At 39.8% G+C, this 18,255-nt stretch overlaps 1 protein-coding gene across 1 annotated transcript in view; it reads right to left on the reverse strand.

Annotated features, from left to right (window-relative positions):
• Nucleotides 1-5,255: 5,255 nt before the first annotated feature.
• The window catches only part of Rme-8 (receptor mediated endocytosis 8), a 112,139-nt gene continuing 99,139 nt past the window's right edge, over nt 5,256-18,255 (reverse strand). Inside the window, exons 37-40 of the mRNA XM_080285341.1 lie at nt 12,798-13,005; nt 10,765-10,944; nt 6,228-6,521; nt 5,256-5,462 (exon numbers count right to left, since the gene is read on the reverse strand). Coding sequence (XP_080141467.1) covers nt 5,256-5,462; nt 6,228-6,521; nt 10,765-10,944; nt 12,798-13,005 — 889 coding nt within the window. The remainder of the gene's footprint in view (nt 5,463-6,227; nt 6,522-10,764; nt 10,945-12,797; nt 13,006-18,255) is intronic.

Here is an 18,255-nt window from a genome sequence, read left to right on the forward strand (position 1 = left end):
TTATTTTAATCTGTTCCTGCTACCACAAAATTCTTTTTTTCCAGCATGCATGGAAAAGTTTGAGAGGAATGCAAGAGTGTTTTTGATTGGAGATATGAATGGAAAGGTAAGGAATGTGTATGTGGATGGCGTAGTTGATGAGTGGGGTGTGTCTGCAGAAGTGGATGTGAATGGCAGTGCTCCAGTGGACATTCGTGCAGGGAAAGGGTTGGTGATAGACAATACCCTCTTCAGGCACCAAATGATTCACAGGTAAACATGGTAAGTGGTGAGAAAGGTGGGTGGTGAGCTGAATGAATGAAAGGCAAAGCCTGACTGTGTGTGTGTGGATGAGAGAATGTGAAGATGTGTGCTAGATGTGACAGCATACAGAGGTTGGGTGTATGGACTCTCTGACCACCAATGGTGGTGATGAGACTCAAGGTACAAATGCAATGGACGAGAAAAGAAGTGCAGGGGGAAACAGTCCACACAAAGAGGGTAGAACGGTTGCAGGTGGATGAAAAAAAAAAGGCAGAATATAAGAGAGAGGTGGAGAAGCAACTAGGTAGATATGATTTTGAGCACATGGGAGAGGTGGAAGATGCATGCAAGATATTAACTGAAGAAACCTGTGTGGCTCAGAGGTGAAGAGGAGACAAAAAGGGGTGCAAGGAAGAGCATGGCAGAATGAAGAGGTGAGACAAGCTGTGGCACAAAAGAAAGCATACAGTGAATGAATGGGAAGCAGAGACATAGAGAAAGTTGAGCAACGGACTAGTTATATGTAGAAAAGATGAGAGGTGAAAAAATTAGGAAGAGAGTGTAACAAGAGAGTGGATGAGGAGTTAGGAAGGAACTGAGTGTAAAGCGGAGGGAATGTAAGAAAATGCTCTGGAAGGAGGCTATGAGTGTAAGACAGTGTGATAAAGAAGGTAGCAGGACAGTGAAAGATAAAAATGACAGACTGCTGGAGAAAAAGTGGGCAGATGGAGGGAACACTTTAAGGAATTGCTAAACACAGATAATGAAAGTAATGCAAATACTGTACAAGTGGCTGAGGAATGGCTGGGAAAAGAAGGGAGATGAGAAGGGAGGACGAGATCAGTAGGATGCAAGTAGTGGAAGCAATAAAGTTAAAATGGAAAAAGCCCCAAGAAATGATGGAGTGTGTGGTTAAATGATGAAGCATGGGGGAGAGATAGTAGTAGAATGGATATAGAAGATGAGAAGACTAGCCTGGGAGTAAGGTAGTGTCCCATAGGATTGGAAGTTAAGTGTAATCATTCTCCTGTATAATGAAAATGGGGAAAAAGATAAGTATGGTACTCACAGGAGCAGTAGGAAAAGTATATGGCAGGATATTTACTGGCAGAGTTAGGGAAATAACAGAGGAATTAGTTTGAAAAGAACAGGGAGGTTTCAGGATAGGAAGAGGCTGTGTAGATCAGATATTCATCCTATGGTGTTTTGCTGGAAAAGTTTCTACAGAAGTAAATGAAGTTGTATGCTGCCTTCATGGATTTAAAGAAAGCACATGACAAAATCGATACAGGAATGTAGAAAACGTTAAACACTGTGGAGTAAATGGAAAGCTGCTGAATGTTATGAACAGTATGTATGAGGATGCTAGGGCTGCAGGTATGTGGATGGCGAATTAACCCACGGATTGCACAATTACCTTTTTTTTATTCCACCCTGTGATGCGCAAAAAATAAAGGAAAAGTTTTTTTTTTTTAGTTTTTGTTTATTATAAACTTGAAGATAAACATCCAGGGCATCATCTGGTGAAAAGAAAAAAAATCTCTTTCTCTCCATCTTTGTGTAGTGCCATGTGTAAGTTTGCATAGGGGTGAAGTAGTTAGCGGTGATGCATGGCCAGCACAGCCTGAGCTGTGGCTCACAACAGGACACTACCCAGCCTGAGCTGCGGCTTGCAATCCACGAGTTAAGTGAATTTTTCTATCTGAATGTTGGATTGAAATAGGGATGTCATGTCGCCAAGGTTGTTTGATTTGCATATGGATGGAGATATAAAAGACATACTAGGTAGGGCAGTGGATGTTGAAACAGACCTAAAAAGAGACGGCAGTGTTTGGAAACTTCCTGTTGTGTTGTTTGCACAAAGATGCTGTGTTGTTAAAAGAAGACAAAGGGGAACTGCAAGGCTTGGTGAATGAGTTTGAGAGAGTATGTAAGATACGCAATCTAAAGGTGAATGTAGAGAAGGGTAAAGTTGCCATCTTCGAGAGAAAAGGTGTAATGGGGTGCTTCTGAAAAGCCTAGTATTCCGGTAGATGTCACCACTATTGGGACAAACACATTCCCTGCGCTGTTTAAAAAGCATATTTTTCTGTTAAATATTTACACTGTTTTGTGAAACTGTGAATCATAGTAATGTCATATACCGTAATATAAATACAGTAATACAAATAGAACACGTATATACAACGTAGCGTGAATTGTTTATATTTATCCTAAACGGAAATTAAAATATCACTGATGGCACGTGACAGCACCCGCCATTTGAGTGGTCCTATATTATCTAATTTCTGCTACATTTAGTGCAAGTTACGTTCTTCATACATTGTTTGTTCAGACTGTAAATTACGCCTAGTGGGTGTCTTGACTCATTCAGTCTCTATGTGGGCAGAAATTTAATGCTGAGTGAATACTGGGACTCAACATTTTACTCACTCACATTACTATGATTCACAGTTTCACAAAACAGTGTAGATATTTAACAAAGAAAAATATGCTTTTTAAACAGCACGGGGAATGTGTTTGTCCCAGTGGTGGTGACATCTACCGGAATACTAGCTTTGAAAGCACCCCACTGAATGTACAGTGAGGTTGAATAGTGAGGAATTGGAAAATGTGAGTGCATTTAAGTACTTGGGTAGCGTGATGAGTAAGTAAGGATCGAAGTTTAGAGGATGAAGTGCTTGAAAGGGTTCAACAGGGTAGAAAGGTTGCTGTTTCTTTGAAAGCAGTGATAAGATATAGTGAAGTAAGCATGAAAAAAATAAATTAAAAAATATATATAATATAATGATAATAATAATAACAACATTATTATTCTTACTCTTTGCTTGGAGTAAAACCTGGCCTCTGTTTTGTTGTATTTAAACATCATAAATATGCATTCTTAAAGTGGTTTATATGTAGGCAATGTGAAGGATGCAATTAGAGAGCATTAAGGCTTACTAAGTGTGAATTTTTACCTGATAACTTAAATCAGAATAAAAAAAAGGAAAAAAGAAAAAAAAACAGCACACTGATATTTGAGCATCTTGTACACCATTAACCCCTTGAATCAGGTGATGTATTTTAGTGTGTCTTGCTACCTGCAGAATACATTACTTAGCACTGAGGAGACTTTTCAACCTGGAGGGGATAGACATAGCCTTATAAAGCTCCTTCACTACTACAGCTCCTTCTTAAGATGGATAAAAATTGCCGGGATAAAGTGACAATAAATTTTAAGACTTCACCCAGTCTGAAGGAGTAATAGTAATACTACAAAGGAACAACCTCAACTACGACATTTTCACATCAAGAATTCTTACATGTTGCATATTAGCCTCTAGCTTGCATTATTAAATCTTAATGATTTCTATTAATCATCAGTGATATACTACAGTAGTTTTCCAAGATAATCAGAATTCTAACAAATCTATTTTTTTTTCTTGTACGGTAAATATACTGTGATATCTTCACTTCCCCCAATACTTCAAAAATATTTTCCATACTATGTGTACAATGCCTGTCCTTTCAGTACTATATGATATACCGTAGTAGTAGTAGTAGTGCAGTTGAAGCCCTACGTTCATCTTAATCATGAACCCAGTAGACTGCAGGTTAAATTTGCCCTTCTCCCTCAGATCACTATCCTCTTTCTGGGGGGACAAGGAGGGAGGTGAGGGATGTCTGTATAATGAAGCAACTCCATCGCTTGGTAATATCGGTGTCACAACTTGTATGCCCAATGTATACAATACCCTTTTTTTGAATTAACAGCCTTCCAGCTTTGACCAAGGGCCATACTCTATGTGTCACTGGAGATGTAACAGTGCCTTTTCCTTGGCAATTTATTATGCATGTTGCACCTTCAGTTTCTTTTTCATTTTATTTACATATATTTCTAGTACTGACACTGTTTGCTCTACTAATCTACAGGGGTTAAGGTGTAACAGGTAAAACAAATTAATAAGAATGAAGTATTACATTATCTCCAAAGACATTAGAAATACAGCCCCAGGTGCTAAATCAGTACACATCTACTACATATATATATATATATATATATATATATATATATATATATATATATATATATATATATATATATATATATATGTATGTATGTATGTATAAAGCAACTTATCAGCCAGATGTTGATCCTTGCTTGTTATGTTTCCTGAAATAGCAATATTTAAATTGTGTACATCACAACATATTTTTGACTAACCTTGATTAGAGCTTGATATTTGTTTTTAAAGTATCAAAGCGACAGATCTATATACAAAGTGCAAAAGAGTAGCAATATAAATACTTGTATAAGATTCTTACAACAGCCTAATATTAGTATATAATATGAATACGCACTTCACCTCATAACGTTCACATCGGTTCACACGAAGTACATACTGTAGTTCATGCTGCTATCAAGGCAACTTTCATATTACATTTATCTGTATTTATAGTGTATCTACACAATCTGCCATCCTCAATGCTCACTGTTAACAAGGTACACAGTTTATTCTAAGTATAAACAGTTCAAACTTTTTTACAGGTTCACACATCTGTAATTAAATGTAAAATCACAGTTTGTGGTGTTAAATCCAACTAAAAAGTATTATGACAAAGATCCCTGCAAACTAATATTTTTACCCCTTCATTCCTTTCCAGTCCACCGTCATCTTTAATGAGTATACAAAATAATTTACAGGATCCAGAGTAGATTCACTATTAGGTAAAGAATATATTACAAAGTACCAGGTAATTCCTTGCCCGCAGGTGCTAGAAATACTATAATTATATACTGTGCCAAGTTTTCAGATTCTCACTGCCTGTCGATAGTACGAGGGAGATCTCTGTTGCAGTAAGGAGATATAACTGTGAATACATGTTGTTATGGTGCCAAGCTCACCTAAATATGACCCCAGGGGACTGTAGGCAGCTGTTGTGCAGTCCACCATCCTCCTTTTGGGATAGGATGGGAGATGAGGGACATTTGTATGACAGGCTATTAAGTTACACCTGTGCTTGTCAATTCATGGTAGGTCTTGCTGCCTACGGGTGTTTGTGACAGCAGGTGGTGTGGAGGGCATGGTGCGGGATGAGCCCTGGGTCAGGAAGCCAGCAACTCCAGGCCCGCCAGGAAGCAGACCGTGTGGTGCCGGTGTGGACTCAATGAACAAGTCATGTCTCTGGTCACGGTACTGTGGCCACACTGATGACTTGGCCAGCAGAGCACCAACCTAAACCAAATATTTTAATTAGCAATTTCATTATATTTATGCAACACTTATTCATTTGCACTATGTCATCACTGTCATCGTCATCATTATCATCACCCAGAGCATTTTTTTCTTTCTGAGAATGCGTGTGAGGAAGAATCCAGAAAACAAGGAAAGAAAAAGTCTACCTGTGAGGAAATTATAAAATGCATGTACAATGGAATGGATCAGACATTCACTTACACATTCAAACCCCCAGGATCCTGGCTCCACTTCACAGACCTAACCATCCACACATTTTTAGTTTGTATTTTTCTTTACAGATGTTGTTCACATTACCTGCCAAGTGCTGTCAATCCTCTGACCATCATGTTAAAAACAGGACATGTGCCCCTCCATACATGCCAGCGATCAATCCAACCAACTCTGTCTCCTGTCAGTTCCCTAGCCTCACCAAATTTCATAAAATGTATATTTTGCTTTCCCACACACTCATTGACCATACCTAACCACCTTCTTCTTGACCTATCAAAATTCCTTTCACCATTTAACTCACTCACATACACCCTTTTCACCATTCTATCTACATCCAATCTTTCTGTATGACATGCCAGTACTATCTATGTTTACTCTTTTCTACCCTACTGCCAACAGACTTCCTTAATCCACATCTTTCAAGAGTCACATTTCTTACTCTATCCAATCTATACTTTCCAAACATATTCATCAATAATCCCATTTCCACAGTTCCTACTCTTCAAAAACAGATATCCCTTATGAACATACCTCTTCAGCATGCTGTGGGGAGGCAGCCATAGTCTTGAGGCAGGTGACAATCTGTGCTTTGGTTGAGGCTGGTTTTGGGACCTTAGCATCTAGCTTGGACTCAAGAAGTGAGAGAAGGAAAGGAATGACATTGGCTCTCAGTCCCTGATCCACAAAAGCAGCGGCACTAAGGTCTCCAGAAGAAAATAGGTTGTGTAGAGCCTCACATGCCACACCCACGATGTCTGGTCGCACCCGCATGGCACTCACCAACCCAGCCACAACCTCTGTCCCTTCCAGTACACCCAGACACACCTGCAGGACAGATATCACCATTACCAATCCACCAGATCTTTGTTTAACCTTTACAATCTGATGAGGTATTTTTTTAGTCTATGCCATTACCTATAAAAAATTATGTTGATTTTAGAGAAACCAGATCAACCACCAGTAATGATACTTGTGTACATCTGCATACTGTGAACACTGACCATGCTAGCATGCGTAGTTCTTTCTAGTTGATGGAGGTTCTCCATGTGCCATGATTTTGTGCCATTTCCCTACTAAGTACCCTGGCCCCATGAGGACTCCATGCAGGACCTCATCCGATGTCTTCCTTGGGGCATTATTCCATTCACATTCATATGTGTCACTCTTTAGTCAGTCATCCTATTGCGCTCTCTCAACAAGTCCAAACCATCTTAACTTCCCAGGTCGCATCACTTCTCTTAAGACCTCGTATCCTTCTTACAGTAAACTATCCTCAGTTCTGTCATTATGTGATACTCTACTCATCCACCTCAACATTCTCACTTTTGTTTACAGTAAACTCACCCCCAACACGTTCTCGCCGAACGAGCTCGCAATTATACACGGCTAGTGCTGGGATATGTATAGACAATGTAAGATTAAAGAACCATTATGAAAACTATATATTTACGCAAGAGAGGCCTTTGAAAGGCCAAATCCTCAAACATCAGCTCAGCACGCACAGTTTGTTTTGATCACGTGATGTGATTCGCTGTACTGCTTTTCCTCAGTGTTGTATTTGTAAGTTAAATATTTACAGTACTGTTCTGGTAAGTTTATGTGAAAGTTGAAGTATTATTAAATAACGTTCAAGCAAGAAATAAAGTCTTATAACCAGTTTTCTGATAGACGTCAGAATATTACCTTTTTTATTTGTTTGTTAAATATTTGCTGTACTGCTTTTCCACAGAACTGCATTTGTAAGTTAAATATTTACTATTCTTGTATGCACTAGTACGTTAAAGCACTTAAAGAAAGTTAAAGCATTACATAAAGCCTTGTAACCAGTTATAGATTACACACGGTCGGTGGGTTCCAAGACAATTTGCCATCATGTCAATTCCCCGTCAAAACATGAACGATTCCCCGTCAGGACAATTTGCACCCTGGATGATTCCCCGTTTTTGTTTTTGTTTTCGTTTTTGTTTTTAAAGGCTCCAACATGCTTGCACGTGTCGGCCTTGGTCACCTAATGGCAGCTCTCCACACTGCACGATCCATTGCAGCCTCCGTGTTCAGTCCCTTAACCCTAAGGTCACACTTAATGACCTCGTCCCATGTCTTTCTCGGTCTACCCCTCATAACCCCACCCCCCATATTAACACTTCTCACCTTCCTCACCCAATTATCATCCCCCATCCTCTCCACATGTCCAAACCACCTCAATCTACCTCTCCTCATCACAACACCAATACACTCCAGTCCCATCCTACCTCTCAACTCTTCCATTGTAAACCCAGCCCCTCCAGGCCTTGGACGCAGGGACGTACTGCACATCCACCTAATCATTGTCATTTCTGTACGTCTGAGCAGGCGAATATCTTCCTCCTTCACTGCCCAGGTCTCACTGCCATACAGCATTACACTCCTAACATACAAAGACCCCTTAGCAAGAGCTCCCTGAACTTCTTCCAACCACTTCTCACCCTAGCCACAGAGCTAGCTCCAGCCCCACCTCCAGCACACAACATGTCTCCCAAATAACAAAACTCTTCCACACACTCAAGAGATTCACCAGCAAGTTCAATCCTTTCACGTCTGACAATCTTCACCTGCTCTCTCCCCGGCACGCCGTACACATTAAATCAGCATTATCTCGCAGTCTACCTCTGATACCACTGGATGATTCCCCATCATTATATAAATATACTTATAATAATTAATCAATACTTTTATAAATATCAATCAATCAATCAATCATTTCCTGTGGCACCCCACGGGATGCATAGAGCCTCAATGAATTCTCTCCACCAATATTTGTCTCTTGCCATCTCCTTCAGGTCCCACCAACACTCCTCTCCTGCTTCTTTTTTCATTGTCCTCAACCAGGTTTCCCTCGGCCTACCTCTACCTCTTCTTCCACTAGCAATCCACTCTGGCAAATCCTGTATTAAACAACCTTCTTTTCTGTATATGTGCCCCAGCCACTTCCAGCGAGACAGTCTCACATATTCATTAACTGGTTCCACTCTCGCAATATCCCTTACTCTTTCAATTGTAACTCTGTCTTGCCACTTTACCCCAAGAATCCTTCTCAGTATTTTATTCTCAAATCTTAATACTTTCAGATCTGTTGCAACTGTACTGTACCATGACTCATGCCCGTAAATTAAAATTGGTCTAACCATGGACTTGTAAATTTTCACTTTAGTATGTACCGAAAGCATATTATTATTCCAAACAGATTTCAACATTCCAACAGCTCGCCAAGCCTGTCTAATCCTCTCCTCAATTTCATTGTTTAATGATCCATTAGATGATACAATCGTTCCCAGATATTTAAAGTTTTCTACATTCTTCACCACATTATTCCCAATTACACAATCGATTTGGTTCTCCATGTTCATATTAATAATTTCAGTCTTTCCACAATTTATTACCAATCCCACTTTTTCTCCTTCCTCCACCAGACAATCGAGCACCCTCTGCATCTCGTAAATACTTCCGCAAATCAGTACAATATCATCAGCATAGTCCAAATCCATCAGCTTCTTATTTTCTTTCCAGTTAATTCCTGCACCTGTTCTCCTTACAACCTTTTTCATAACATAATCCATAACCAAAACAAACAACAATGGCAAAAGAACTCCTCCTTGAATCACTCCTGACCTAACTTGAAATGGATCACTCAAAGAACCACCCACCATTACCTTACAAAAAGTACCTTCATGCAGGCTTCTAATAATATTTACAAACTTTTCTGGTATACCATAGAACCTCATAATTTTCAACATAGCTCCACGTGAAACACTATCAAACGCCTTTTCAAAATCCACAAAACACATGTTAAGTGGCATTTTCATCTCATTAGCTTGTTGCATTAGATGCCTTACAATAAAAATCTGATCATTACAACCTCGACCCTTTCTAAATCCCGCTTGTTCTTCTCTTAAAATTTTATCAATTACTGGCTCTATTCTGTTCAACAAGATTTTGGAAAAGACTTTTGCAACTACAGGTGTCACAGTTATCCCCCTCCAATTGCCACACACACTTAAATCTCCCTTATTATTATTAATAAATCAATACTTTAATAAATATATTTCAGGGGGATCCATCAAAGTCTATGTTGTCTTATTGTTGTGACGGCGAACTGGCTTGACAGCAAATAGCCCAGAAACCATTTTGCTCCCTAGACTCCCTAAATGTGGTATTTTGCTGTTATCTGCCATTGGTAATCAATATGAAGCACTTTAAGTGGTTAGAAGGTTTATTTAATGTTATAACTTACAAATACAGTACTGCACAGCAAAACTTCAACATACAAAAACGTAAACACAAGGCAACATTCCGATGCCGACTGGTTTCGGCATCGGAATGTTGCCTTGTGTTTACGTATTTGTATGTTGAAGTTTTGCTGTGCAGTACTGTATTTGTAAGTTATAACATTAAATAAACCTTCTAACCACTTAAAGTGCTTCATATTGATTACCAATGGCAGATAACAGCAAAAGACCACGTTTAGGAGATCTAGGGAGCAAAATAAGTAGTAGTTAAAACTTACGCGGTTTCGCGCCGAACACGCCACGTTAGGAATGAAACCCACGCGTTGGGGGTGAGCTTGCTGTACTGGCCAAGCCTCACTACCATACAATACAACATTTGTCACATAGTTAGGAGACGCACCAATTCCCTAAACTTAAAACCTCATATTCAAGCGATGGAACTACTCCCTACGTGTCAGTAAGTGGGTTGGTGGAGGGTTAGTGCTCCTCCCCATAAAACAACTAACTCAAAGTCAAATGGCCACCCCTTATGGGATTATGGCATCTGGCAGTAGATAGATAGATAGATAAAACTTGTCTCTGCACCTCCTCCTTCAATCTGTATACCCCAAGCCAACAAATTCCTCTACACACTCCAAGTGGCTGTCACTCTAAAGAACAGTTTCCATCCTAACATGATCAGCCCAAACATGCCTACACAATGCATATGCATATGTGTGTGTGTGTGTGTGTGTGTGTGTGTGTGTGTGTAACTGAATTTAATGACAAATACAATTAATGGTATATGGTCGTGTGTTCATTACCTGGTTGCAAGTGAACTGGTGTGTTGCTAGGGTTGCTGCACGTGCTACAGGCAGACTCTTGGATGGCAGCTGTGCCACCACTCGAGGAATATGACCCAGCTGCGGCAGGTACTCCAGCAAGGCACGTTGTGCTGTTAACACTGCCACCACTGTGCTCACCACCAGCTCCATCATCTCACCCTGACACAGACAAATTAAATGTGGTTGTTGTTGCTTAACACCAGTCCACCTAATCAAGGAGACCCATCAATCATAATTTAACAACTGCCTCTGCAAGTGTGGATGCTTATGCCTGTGATGTGCAGTCAGAATTCTGGCAAGTGACTGAGAGAGTGGCCCATTTAATTAGGCAGATTTTTGCTAGCTTTTCTTCTACCAACTTTTTTCTTGCTTCCTGGATCTTACCTCAACTCATTCTTAGGTGGGAAAAGAGGTCTGGATGATGATGATGATTTGTGCTATGCATACAAACAATAATAGTCAACTATAATTTACAAGAGTTGTGTGCACTCTCAGCTCGAATATTACTCACCCTTGTGGAATGGATACTAAAACAACTGACCAAAATTCAGAACAAAGTTGTTAGAATTATTAATAACCCTACTATTACAAATGAACTACCTCCCCTACAGTAAGAAAGAATGTTGCCTCCCTTGCATTATTTTACAGATACTTTTATGGCAAATGCTCAGACCAAGTTGCATCCATTGTGCCACCTCTCCAAGCCATCTCCTGCACTACACAGGCAACTTGTAGTGCTCGTGACTTGACTGTCACACTGCCATATTGCAGAACTTCTGCCTATCAGAAATCTTTTATTCCTTGAACTGCATCACTTTGGAACTCATTTCCCCAGAGTGGTTTTCCCCCAAACTTCAACCTATGGGTGTTCAAGTCCAACTGCTACAGATTTTTTATGAACAGAGGACATCCGTAATCTGGTGTATGGATTTTTTATTTTTTTTTTCATTTGTTTTTTCTTCCTCTGTTCTGTTGATTAAAAAAACAATAATAATAATATGACGTAGTGCTACTTTCTTTATCTCTGATCATTCCATATTTACTATCATGAAGCACCACTTGGCTTTTAACTCCCCTTACTACAATTAATTTTTCACCTGCAATCAGCTTTACTGTGGCAGCTAACTTAATTCTAAAACCTTTTTTTGTGTGTGTGCTTCTTTTTAGTTTAAGTGTTGTCATACGACAGACAGCATTCAGTTTATATAGGACACATCTAGTTTTTCACCTGTAGGAACTGCACTACCCTCAAAAATCAATACTAAACTGTGGCTGCATGAGATTAAATGAGCACTAGTTACAAGGAAGGAATGAGTCACCTTCAATCTGCCTACAGTAGGTCAGCATCTGAGGCAAATACTGACAGGGATCTCTGTCTGGTAAAAGCAAATGGACTATGAGTGATTCACATGTCAGAATGGTTTGCCCGGTATTATAAAGCCACTCCCTAACATAAGGGTGAAACATTTTCAAAATTTTATCTTCTTAACATTAAAAACTCCCGTGAATTATTATTCCCTAATCTAAAAGTCTACCTACTCTATTAATATTTTATAAAAAATATAATACAGTATGAAGATTGCTGTACTGGAGTTTAGCTGGTACTCAAGTCACTTTAGAGGTACCCATGAACAGTACAGTTGGGGACAAATGTTTGTGTATCATTTCACCTCTTCTCACTTTTCTTTGTTTGCTAATAATCCTATGCTGAGAGCAGTTTGGTATGCTTCTCTGCATACTGATGATTCTCTCAGATATAATGTGGCAGGAAGAAACCTGATGGAAAAGCTCTAAGAGTAAACAGGCTTTTGTCCACTACTATATTTACTAATACAAATAATAATGGATCTCATATGGGCTTCAAATACCCAATGTAGGTGTCAATATTATAGAACTTAATTCACATCCTTATTCTCTACCAAGTGATCCTGCAGAGTAATTATGGACCTCAAAGGGACTTAATATACTCAATACTGAACATACAGTGTATCAAAATAAGCCTGTTAACTTACATCATTATTCTTTGCCAACTGGTCCAACAAAGCATCAAAGAGGTCTGAGACAAATGCCTTGGGCTTGCGTAAAACCCACGTGGGGTTGGCCACCAGAAGACGCAGGTACACTCCCCCAACCACCACCTCTCCCGATGTGGTGGTCAGATTAATATCCTCAGGTAGCTTCCATATTGCATTGGGGTCCTCTCGTTGCTGCTGGTGGATCCTATAAAATACAGTCACATGAGTAAAATATACACTCTATAAACACTCTAATAATGAAAGAAATGTTAAAGTATTTGCTGCATATTCTTGCTACCACTTTACTGTTCTTGCTGCTTAACCATGGTCTGTCTGACCATGGAGACCCATTGACCATAGGTAAGCAACTGCTTTGGTGGGGCCATCCTACAGGTGCAGTGCAATTCATATACACCATGCAGGAATCTGGTGCCCCCATGTGGTACACAGCACCTCACCAGGGTTGAACCAAAGTCCTTCACATGGCAAGGTGCAAGGAAATATATGAGGAGTTTAGACTTCCAGGTGGATGCCACAAAGAATGCACAATGTCACCATGTGTAGGCTATCTTGCTTCCTCTCAAAAATACTACAGTATTCAACTTAGGGGTAACCTCTCATTGTCTAAAGGTTAAAAGCAGTCTCTACTTCACCTCTGATATGATGCTGATCTTAACTTTTTTTTTTCCCCTACTTCCTGATGATTCTTTTCTGCAGGAGAAGATTTAAATAATCCAATCATCATCACAATCCTAACCCACTTTTGCACATCAAAAAATGGTTGGGCAGAGAGGATTTTGCTATCACTTGAGATGCAAATCTGAAGAGGAATGAAAAAAAACACATACTTTTTCCTTTTCTCTCCTCTGGTGTACAAGGCAGGAGATTGCTTCTCAAGATTTCATCTGTCCGACTCAAGGCACAGTCTTGACTCCCCTTCCCTGACACCTGCCAATCCTACTGTATGATACACCTACATGTACCATCCATACTGAATACATGCTAGGGCTGTTTCATTCATGACTGGTGTGACAGAAATAGCTGGGGTGCAATTATGAGACTGTTTCCTGCCCCAGCCTTAGATTGCAGTCATGTCTTTTTAAATAGCATATCACTTGTCTAAGCATTTGTCCTATCACTCCAGTTAAGGCTTGAGGGCCCTCCCAAGAAGCAGCAGCTGTGGCACTTTGGAGCTTCTGATTGGGAGGCCCTCAGGCAGTACTTCTTCGATTTTCCCTGAAATGATTATTGCTTCCATGGCTGAGAGCCATCTGAGTATGCCTTGCGCATTACGGGCTATTCTCTTGGGCATGGAAGCATACATTCCTTTCTCATATCCTGCGACTCATGAAAAAAAAACCTTGGTTTAATCATGCTTGTTCTAATGTTGTCCACAACAAGAAGGCCTACAAAGGGTGCCAGAGCCAACCCACCCCTAAATCTCACCTCTCATGTTTCTGCCAAGAATCATGCTAAGTCTGTTCTTCACTATGCTAAAAATAATATCATTCGTTCTAAATGCTCTAAACTCTCCAACTCAAATTCTTCCTGCTCCTTCTGGCACCTTGCCAAAAACCTTCTAACAACTTTACTCATCATCTTTCCCTCCTCTTTTCCACTCTGATAGCTCTGTAGCTTTTTCTTCTACTGATAAAGCAGAAATCTTCGCTCAGACTACTTCCTCCAATGCCACCTCAGACGATTCCGGTGCTGTTCCTCCATCACTTCTCCCCACTGACTTTCTAATGGCTGATAGTAAAATTTCTTCAACTGATGTATTTTCTGCCATCACTGACCTCAATACTAACAAGGCATATGGGCCTGATGGAGTCCCTCCTGTTGTTCTCAAGAACTGTGCTTCTGTGCTTCACCCTGCCTAGGTAAACTCTTTTGCCTTTGTCAACTTGTACCTTTCCTTCTTGCTGGAAGTTTGCTCTCATTCAGCCTGTCCCAAGGAAGGGTCACATTTCCCAGTTCTCTATCACCCAACTGCTTTAACATCCTGTATTTCAAAAGTTTTTGAGTCTATCATCATCATCATCATCCGGACCTCCTTTCCCACCCTAGGGCAGGGTGAGGAGTAGCAATGTCCAGACAGCCCAGATTTGCCCAATCCAATGGGCTACACTTCTATTCACTCATCATTCAAGCCCCCAGAATCCTGACTCTATCAGATATGCTAAAAACATTTACCATGTTCTGTAGCTTTACATAAACATATCCGACTGAGTCAATCCGGACGTTGCCACGTTGAAAAGGGGTGCCAAATCCCTGATCATGCACTTCTCTTCACAACATTCATCCAGCCAGCTTGATCTCTTGTCAGTTCCCTAGCCTCACTGACTTCCAAACCTCACTTCCTCACACACTCATCCACAATATCTCTCCACCTTCTCCTTGGCCTACCTCGCCTCCTACCTCCTTCAGACTCGCTCAGATATACCTTTTTCACCACTCTGTTGTTATCCATTCTCTCCACATGACCATACCATCTCAGTACACTCTCTTCGATTTTGGTGTCCTTCGACTTCCTCACTCCACATATTTCACGAGTCACATTATTTCGTATCCTATCCACCCTCTGTACTCCACATACATTCCTCAGCAGTCCCATCTCCACTGCTCTTACTCTTGACTTTCATTTTTATGCCACACCATAGTCTCACATCCATATGTTAAAGCTGGCACTAACACTCCTTCATGTAAGCCTCATGCAGCTGCAACACACAAGCCTCTGTTTCGTTCTCCAGTGGTGATGAGAATAATCATTGCAGACTCACAGAGCTGAGAAGGTAGAGGCACAAACTGGAGTTCCTCCACTATCCGTGGACATCCAGCCGAAGCTCATGTTATAAAAAATGTAAATATACGGCTAAATTATAACACCAACAGCTAACTTGAATATACAAAAGAATCATAAGCACATTCCTGGGAAAAAAAAAAAGGATGAGACAAGGCACCTTACTTAAAAAAAAAAAAAAAAAAAAAAATCCAGTGAATAGATACCAATACTCTAGAGAAATTAAACCCCAAAAAATCTAGGTAGCCAAATGATGGTGAGAAAGCACCAGCCAATATCCATAGAATACAATGTCTACTCACGGGCAGCCTGGGAGGGAAAGAAAACGCACCAGCACCAGCGTGATGACGTCACACTCTCCTCTCTCCCGTCTCCCGTGTCCCAGCTCATACTTTACACTGTTACACACTAAAATTTTTCTTTCTTTCTTACCATATCTTAGCATGTGCTTGCACATTATGTCAAAAATAACGCAGATAAATAATATATGAATCTCTAGCCAAACAATTTATTGGTTTTAGTCATAGCATGCTCATCATTTATAAGCTTTGAAACAGCATTTAAGCATATGCACTAGAAAACTGTCTCATATCACACTTAAAGTTCATTGAATATGAATCTCTCTCTCTCTCTCTCTCTCTCAAGCAATCAATCAGTCAGAATATACATCTTTATTTATTATTAGTTTACTCATTTTGTTTAAAGTTTTTCTGGATGAAATTATTATTATTTTTTTTATTTAGTACTTGCATTCTATGAAACATACGACAGTGAACGAAATAAATAATTACTTCATTAGGCAGAGAAACAAATCTAGCTATTTTACTGGCTAGATTCTGGGCAGTGGCTTTTCCAGTTTGCAAGGCTTTAGCTCCATGATGACAAATTAATAACTTTTCCATTGTTTTTAATTTTTCCAGGAATTCAAAGTTAGGTTTCATCAAATTTTCATTTCCCCTGCTAATTACACCAATCCATGTGTCTTCTTTATTTGATGCCTTTGAACCAAGGTAGCCATACTGAGGAAATTTATAAGCTAAGAATCCATCAAAATATGCTAGGCCCTCTTGCTCAATAACTTCTTTTAACACTTTAACTTCTAAATCCAGGTTGTCTTAAATATTTTCCTTGCCCATACCCTCTGCCTCTGGTTCATCGTTTTCGTCTGACAAAAAGAACACCACAGCAGACAGGGTCAGTTCATGCTGGAGATTTTATTCATTATCCTCAGACAGTGGAGCATGCTCATCATTGAAGCTGGAATATGATCCTGCTGACATGTTCACATCATTTTTTTCCCTACAGTTGAAAGCCTTTCTTTTTTCAAAATGCTACAACCTGGAGAGAGGTACTATGGCGGATGATTATAGGGTTTAATTATTGCCACTTTCATGTATATATGATGTAGCTTGTATTATATACAAGAAATGTCACAATTCTTGTAATTGTAAAAATAATGTATGTGTGTCGAGCGCTAGTGAATTCCCAAAAGGAAGAACTGGTGCTTTTGAGAAACAAAAGGCCAGATTATTATTATTATTATTATTATTATTATAATTATTATTATTATTATTACACATTGTATTTTGACACAACATGTAAACTATTTTTTCTGAGATGTGACTTAACCCAATGTTTAACAGCAATAGGAGATGAATGCTGATAACATGCTCCCATTTGTCTGAGGTAAGTAAACAAGTGTTCCAGCCCATCTTGATCCAATCTTTATGTTAATATGTAGGAGATATTGTACTAACCCTTTACCATTTCCTGTAACTTAGGCAAAGACTTTGATGACATGATCAGTCCTTTCTGAAACTGGTAAAGCCCTTTACTCCCATATATTCAAACTGATTTTGCTGTGTTTATCATGTACTTTGATGTTTCGTCATGGGTTTCTAAATCTAACCCATAAGCATTTCTAGAATACTTGACATCCCGTGGAACACGGAAATTGAATATATCAAACCAAGTATCAACCAGATAAATGAACTTACTTGTACTTTCCAAGTATCTGTTCTGTAGTAGTCCTTTTCTTTACCATCTCCTCATTTCTTCATTTTTTGGGAAATTGTGGAATGTGATGTGTCGTCTCTGTGTGGCATGAGAAGCATCACTATACTGAACAATAATTGGGCCTTTTTCTCCTCCTTGTGTAAGGAAACAATCGTGGAAAGGTGGCAGATAAAATGTCAGTTGCAAATGGGCACACCACACTTCATGAATGTTGACAGGCTGAGGAGCTGAATGAGGGCTGCAGAGCGCGAAGGGAGAGTGTGACGTCATCACTCATGAGTGGGCGCGTTTTCTTTCGCTTCAGGGCGGCCCGTGAGTAGACATTGTATTCTATGGATATTGGCACCAGCAAGCACAAGAAAGAAAAAGTAATAACAAGAAGCAGGTGGTGAGTGACTGACCACCACCTAAGAGCTGATGTTCATGATATTCATGTGTTATGCTGGGAAAATGCAACATGTGCACCACTCAGTAAGTAGTAGCATTAAACATAAGAAAAGGTACTGTCAAACTTGGGAGGAAAGTCCACATCCATCAGATGGCATTGTATCTGGAGGTTATGAAGCAAAGTATGACCTTAGTGCTCCAAGTCAAAGACAGCTCTTCTCGTTACCACCCAAAACAACTGGTGCAGTGCTT

The sequence above is a fragment of the Coenobita brevimanus genome, chromosome 105 (assembly GCF_032717465.1).
Source record: "Coenobita brevimanus isolate Jiangsu-jjx chromosome 105, ASM3271746v2, whole genome shotgun sequence".
NCBI lineage: Eukaryota > Metazoa > Arthropoda > Malacostraca > Decapoda > Coenobitidae > Coenobita > Coenobita brevimanus.